The sequence below is a fragment of the Belonocnema kinseyi genome, chromosome 10, assembly GCF_010883055.1.
Source record: "Belonocnema kinseyi isolate 2016_QV_RU_SX_M_011 chromosome 10, B_treatae_v1, whole genome shotgun sequence".
Classification (NCBI taxonomy): domain Eukaryota; kingdom Metazoa; phylum Arthropoda; class Insecta; order Hymenoptera; family Cynipidae; genus Belonocnema; species Belonocnema kinseyi.
Window position 1 is genome coordinate 95863744 of NC_046666.1, and position 7390 is coordinate 95871133.

The 7390-nt window shown below is 38.6% G+C and overlaps 1 protein-coding gene across 1 annotated transcript in view; it reads right to left on the bottom strand.

Moving 5' to 3' along the window:
• Positions 1-5181: 5181 nt before the first annotated feature.
• LOC117182216 overlaps positions 5182-7390 on the bottom strand; it is a 153621-nt gene continuing 151412 nt past the window's right edge. The window contains exon 7 of the mRNA XM_033375294.1: positions 5182-5516. Coding sequence (XP_033231185.1) covers positions 5468-5516 — 49 coding nt within the window. The 3' untranslated portion in view covers positions 5182-5467. The remainder of the gene's footprint in view (positions 5517-7390) is intronic.

Below are 7390 nucleotides of genomic sequence, written 5' to 3' on the forward strand. Positions count from 1 at the left end.
CCAATGTACAACCCGTCGCACCATGTTCTCGCGATCCGAGTCGAGCGAAGCACGCCGTACATAATTTTCACATGTCCCTCATGTTTTTCCCTGATGACAAAAGATCTCAAACTTTTCGGAAAAACTTCCTTGACCCCTAAGGAAGACTTTTCTCATTGGAAGTTGTCAAAATTCAAAACTTGCTTACACAAGTTTTTCATTTGTATGAATAATTCCAAGGTGTCGAAGAAAGTATATTTTTTTAATTCACTACACGGCCCTATAATGTTTTTTAAACTTCGTAAGCACTCTAACAGTCGTAGAATACGCTGAAGAATGTTATATAAAATTTCCAAGACAAAATATTAATTATCGGCAAAGGTCTGGCGAGTTGAACGCAAAAAAGTGTAGGTGATGATATTTATTGTTGAAAAATTTCGTTTCCCTTAAATAACTAAAATGCTCAACAAACTTCGAATTTGGTTCCCATACCAAAAAGAAGCGCAATAAAATTCTCTACAAGTATTAACTGTCGAAACAAAAATTTAATCAATTTGAAAAATTTGCTCCCCGGACAATAATTCTCCACTTTTTCGAGCGCTAAGGTGGTTATTGCATGTGGGCTTTCAATTGAGGGTCTGGATCGAGAAATTCTGCCAGCGCTCGAGATCGTGAGAAATTATTGTCGAACATCTCTGGCCTTTAGAGTTGAAACTACTCCCAGGGAGCCATTTTTTTCTCTTTAGTACAGGAAGATTTCTGGAATTTTTTATATCGATTCATCCATAAGTGGCGGAAATATCCATTTTACCAGAAAGCATGCCATGCCGCCAACGATAGCTCAATGAGCACTCTGGATTATCGGGCAGCGTGATAGCCGCTGGCGGCGTCGCCTGCTTTCAAATAATATGGATATTTCCGCCAATTTTAACTGAATCAATCTGAAAATTTCAACAAAAAAAACTTTCTTTATTTATGAGGAACATATGGCTCACTGGAAGTTGTTGCAACTTCAAAGTTTCCTCGGTACTTTTTGTTGCCTGCAAATTAAATAATAGGCAATTTTCACTGTTTTCCATTGTGTAGGTATCGCAAAGGTATATTTAGTCTACACATCAAAGTTTCAAACAATTTTGATAAAATTTTCCCAACTCACGATGATTTATTTCTTTAAAAATAATTGAATTTAGGGCCGATTTTTTTGAGTTTTTCATGCTTATTAAAAATATTCGTCTGATATAAAAACAGAAAATAGAAAAAAGTTTCGTCTCATTATTCTCTACAAGCCTATATTTAAAAAAGATCAATTTTGTGACTTTAAACATTTCCGTCCTCCGAGACGTTTGGACAATAATTTCACACGATCGCCAGCGTTGGGCGAGTTTCTTGATCGAGACACTCAATTTTTTTCGACAATAAAAGTAATGCATTCTTGAAGGTGAAGAAATTTTGACAGATAATACGCATTTAATTTTAAGCAGTGGCAGCAACCTACATATTCTTTTGTGTGGCTCTGGCCGTGGGAAACACGCGATCTCGACTTATTTCCATTCCAACGAAGCTACTGCAATCCCCGATCGTTATCTCGAATTCTTTGCTTAACTCACAAATAATTTTTTCGATTAAATCTGCAGATGTCTCTGCAATTATCCCGTCGTCTACAAACAGCGCGAGGTACACTTTACAATTTTCATAGGTACCAACATACACACACTTGTCTGCATTAATCTCTATCAGATTGAAATTTTTTAGAATACTCGCGATTTCCACATTCCAGCAGCGCGGTGCCTGCTTGAGTCCGTACAACGCCTTCTTGAGAAGACACACCGCTGTCTCTCGATCCTCGTTTACCTCCAGTCCCGTTGGAATCTCCATCCTGACGTTCTCGTCAAGAAGTCCATGGAGAAAGACAGTTCGGATATCGAACTTTACTGCTTCGAGATTTGCTTCCATGATGATCGCTAGGAGTACCCGAAGGGAGTCGTACCTCACGACTGGTGAGAACCTCTCAGAGTAATCCACACCTTCTCGCTGCATGAAGCCTCTAGCACAGAGTCGAGCCTTAAATCTGACCACGCTTTCTTCCGTGTCGTGTATAACTTTGAAAACTCATTTTGAATTATAGTTTTTCCGCCTGGGACTCTTGGTGTAATCTCCTATGACCCGTTCTTTCGATGTGCATCGAGTTCGACCTCGATGGCTTCCGTCCATTGAATGGCCTCTGGACCTGATACAGCTTCTTGATACGTCTCCGGAATATTGCATTCAACAAGGCACAGCTCATACCTCTTCGGTTTTTTAATCGTCGCTCGATCACGCAACACCTTCGATACCGGTGCTTCTTGCTCCTGCCGTTGTCGACCGTTCTCGACATTTTCTGTCTCGTCTTCTTTGACTCCTACATTGCCGACGACAACTCCGTTACCGCGTTCTGCATCTTGTAGGTCATTTTCGTCGATCTCGCTCTGCATCGGCAGTGTAAGCTCGACCTCGGACACTAGTATCTCCAATCCCACTCCGCTCTCTCGTTCATTGAACTCCACGAATTGACTTCTTCGCTTGAGGGCCAAATTTTGTAAGCTTCTGTTTCGGTACGTAGACATATGCGTCGGAACCAAAGATTCTAATGTGGCGAATATCAGGCTTCTTGCCCGTCCACAACTCGTACGACGTACGACTTTCGCCCTGTCTCGACTACCCAATCCTGTTGAGTATATAGACCGCTGTAGCAGTTGCTTCCGCCCAAAGATGCGACGGCAGCTTTCTCGCTTGCAGCATTGTTCTTGCTGCTTCCATTATTGTATGGTTGTCTCGCTCTGACTTCTCATATTCTGTTCCGGAGTGTATGGAGCAGTGGTCTCGAGCGTGATTCCCCACTTCTTTATGTATTCTCTCATTCTTCCGTTACAGTACTTGGTACCATTATCCGCTGGTAGCTTCTTCATCGGGTGCCCGAACTTGTTGTTCGCTAGACGCTCGAACTTCTTGAATCGCTCGTATACGTCTGACTTTCGACGAATGAAATACACGAATTGAAAATTTGTCGTTTCGTCCTTGAAGAGTACGTAGTACTTCGATCCTTCCACTGACTGCACCGATATTGGTCCGCAAACGTCACTGTGGATGAACTCTCCGGGCTTGTTCGCCTTCTTCTTGCTCTCTCTCTTTCTCTCTCTCTCTAAAACGTAAGTTTATGTAGTTTGCCGAACTGGTAAGCTTCGCAAAAAAAATCTTCAGCGTTCTTCAGGGTTATACCCTCCACAAGCTCTTGATTCACCAGCTCGGTGCGTACCCGCTTGTATATATGGCCGAATCGCTCGTGTCACATTTTAAAGTCCAGTGCTGTCACATTTACCTCTCGATAATGCTTCGGTCTTCGGAAAAACATTCGGTACAGCCCGTTATCCTGTTTCTCACCAGTTGCCTCGACAACGCCTCCTCGCATTATCTTTACGATTCCATTTTCGAAATCTACTTTGAATCCTTTGTTCGTGAAGGCTCCGACTGACAATAAATTTCGTGTAACGCGAGGTACGAGTAGCAGATTTTCGATGGTACCGCTTTCCCATTCGCCATTAACGAATTTCTCGATACGGATTCTCCCAACACGTGCTACCTCGCATACCCCGTCATGACCCAGCATGACAGTTTCCCCATTTACCGACCGTAGCTCTTCGAATCAGTCACGACGCGACGTGACGTGTTCCGACGCTCCGCTGTTGGTAATCCATACGTCCTTCTTGTCGGCGTCCAGCAACTGTCTAGACTGCTCGACCGAAGGCTGTTATTCCCGATTCCCCTCTACTAGTTCTTCCGCGCTTTCTGACCTTATCTAGTAACCGCCAACGCACTCGTTGTGTCGCCATTCTCACTATCGTTCGAATCTTCCCGTATGAGCCTTTCTAGCAAATACGCGATCGTCTGACGATCTGGGTCCACGCTATCCCACGCTGTCCTGAACACGTTGAACTTCGGCGTTAAACTTGATAGAATTTTTGCGATAACCGCCGCGTCGGAAATTCTTTCTCCGAGATCTATCAATTGCCGCGCCATGTTCTGAACTGTACTTACATGCTGAGTGGCCTGTCAGTCGGACTCATCTTGTAGGAATAGAACCTCTGCGTTAATGCGCCGACGTTCCATGCCGATTTCTGTTCGTAAACTGTGATAAGCTTGTCCCATATTTCTTTAGCAGTACCACACACTAGCACACTTACTACTTGTTCGTCTTCCATAGCCGACGCGATGATCGCCGTCGCTTTGGCATTGTCCTTTATCCAAACTTTCGTAAGCGCAGCATTATCACCTTCCTGATTCGCTGGCCTCGTTCTGGTACCGTCGACCACGTCAAATATCTCGTTCGCAATCAGCACTGCTGATATTTAAAACTTCCAAGCTTGAAAATTTCTCCCGTCGAACCGCTTGGCCGATCGTACCAACGCGTCACTCGACATCTTCAGTCAAGGACGAAAACTTTATTCACGTGAACACTGAAGCCAGAAAAACGAAAATAGTTTTTTTTCCCGATGTCCCAGATTCAATTCGCCTCGATCTCGACCTGAGCAACTGCCTCGCGAACACTTTTCCTTTGTCCTTCTGTCACGTGCCCCACTTGCGCCCACCAAAAAAAACTGTCTAGAGTCACAAGCCCGCACGCTTCTACTTCGCGCACTTCCGCGATCCCGTAACTCTCTCGCGTTTCAGCAAGACTACACTAGCACCGGCTACGTTGCCTGGGAACATAACACGTTGAACTTCTCTCCTTTCAGAAGACCTTCATTGAATCGTTTTCTCAACAGATTTATAAGAATTTCTTTCCACCTCATTAAAAGGGAGTAATAATTAATAGATATTTGAAATCAATGTGGGCAATAAGAAAAACTTGATTTGTACGAAATAAACAAATTTATTTATTTAATATATATAATCTCAATTTACCATGAGCCGAATTTAAAGAATAATAATACTATTATTTCTGAACACAGAATTTTATATTATTGTGCATCGCAGTTTTACAAATAACAATATTCGTAACTTTTTGTTAAGATTTCGTACTAAGTGCCAATGATGTACAGATAAGTCTACCTGAGTGCCTGCGGAGAATTTCTCTGAGCTTCTTTGACCTAAAGAATTTTTAGTATATACTCAAAGATTCTTTTCGGTAGGGAATATGTTTGTAAATAAAATATGAAGCTGTATTTTGAAAACTTATTATAATAGTGCATTTATTTAATATATTTATAAAAAATGTATTGATAACAATTGTTAGTCACAATTACTCAGAAAATTCATTGTTCTCTATTGAGTAAAAATGAGTGAATTTACAACATTTTATTTTCTTTACTATAGAGGTGGGGGGACGCTATTTTGCTTGTTGCGCATGGCGTCCAAGTCCCTAAGGCCGTTCCTGCAGCAGAATCTTGCAGATTTCCATTGGGCTCATTCACATTCCCAACCTCGTCACCTTCAATTTCCTTATCGCTTCTATTCACATCAGAATTCTCACAGAGTGAAGGTGTGCCCTGTTTTTTTGGATTCTGGAAATTGTCAGAATAATAACGTTAATATAAAATTCATATGAATTTTTTCAGTCGTTAGGGTGGCCGCTGAAATTCAAGGAAAAAATTTTCGTTGTAAATTTCCAGTTTTTCCGCGGTTTGGAAACATTTTTCCTGGTTATTAAGATTTTTGAATTGAAACTTTTAAAGCCGGGTTTTTTTATTTGAAATAATCAATCGTAAACCGTAAATTGAAGTAGTCAAAGTGAAGGTCTCTGAATTTTATGCATTTAAAAAGTAAAAACTTAAAACATTGAAAATTACCATTTTTTAACATACATCCTCTTCAATTAACAATTTCACAATTTATTATTTTCTGTACTTTTATAAATTGAGCAATTTCATATAAAAACAAAAAATGTACCAAATTAAATTGTACCTTCAAGATCGAAAATGTAGCACTCAGAAATTTTAACTACATACAATTGTGAAAGTCTTTAATTCGAAATATCGTCTAATTATATATCCATGTATTTAACATTAGTTCAAAAGAATTTATAAAGCTTCAACCTGAAATGTACAATTGTTCAATTATTAAGGTTTCGATTTGAAAACATTAAAATAAATTTGTACAACTTTTGATAGGAAACAATGTTCCCAAAAAAAATTTTGAATTTACCAATTTTTCAACATTTTTTTCCTTCATTCAAAAGATTTGGCAAAAATCCATCGAAAACGTTTCAGTCCACATTTTTTAAATGCCATATATAAAGTGATATTTAAATCAGAAATCCCCTATACCTCGCCGAGTTTTTAACCAAAATGATCAATCTCTTTTTTGAAGTACCATCTAATAGGACTAAACTTTTTGTAAATTTGAGCTCCATCGATGAAACTCATTTTTTGGGATAGCAAAAAGGAAATAATAACACTTGAGAAATAATGCCCCATATATCGAAATTCAATGCTTTCACTTTAAAATGAAAAAAATATGAAATGGAAGAATTGAAACTGTAAAGTCCAAAAATTAAACACTGAACTTTTAACGATTTAAGGCTTTCCATTTCAGACTGTTCATAGAATTTCATCAAGTACAACTCTAGTTTATTGAAAATTCACGGACTCTTGCAGGTTTTTCCTGGCATTCCCTTCTTTAAATTCTCTGCCTTTCCCTCAGTCACCAGAATTTTCTGACCTGTAGAAACCCTGCATGTTACAAATAAAATCACTTCCTGCTTCTTATTTCTTTTAGTTCAGAAATTTTCTTCTTGATACTTTGGTTCGCTTCTCCCGCCTCCAAGCCAGCTTCATTATAGTTCATATTTAAGTTTTGCACACAGAAATGAGTAATGGGTATGTATATATGAAGCATACAATTAAGAATTACAGTGAATTTATTGAATTACAATTTACATCTAGGGATATTATCATCTTCTAAAAAGAATACCTTTTATGGCCCCAAGCTTTTTACACTCAGAAAAATGTTTGTTTGAATTAAACAAATTATTTCTTTAATATGGGGTCAAACAAATATTTGTTTAATTCGAATAAATTTTTTGTTTTTCCTTATTTCTTTGGTTGAAATGCATTTTTGGTTTGTTTAAATGAATCTCTTGTTCAAAATAATTGAAGTTCTTGTTTACATTCAATATATATTTTTTCAAATAATTATAGACTTTGTTCAAGTGAAGTAAATCTTTTTTTACACTCTCAAAATTCAGCATTCTTTATAAAAATAATGTATAAGCTCGATAATATATTCTTAATCATAATTATCGTTGTATATGTGAAACTAGAAACACGTATTCGTTCCGAAGCTTAATTCTGGTTAATTGTTAACTCTGTGCTTCGTATTTCTGAATAAAACAATCATAAATTAGAATAATGAGAAGTGAACCAGAGCTAGACATTTT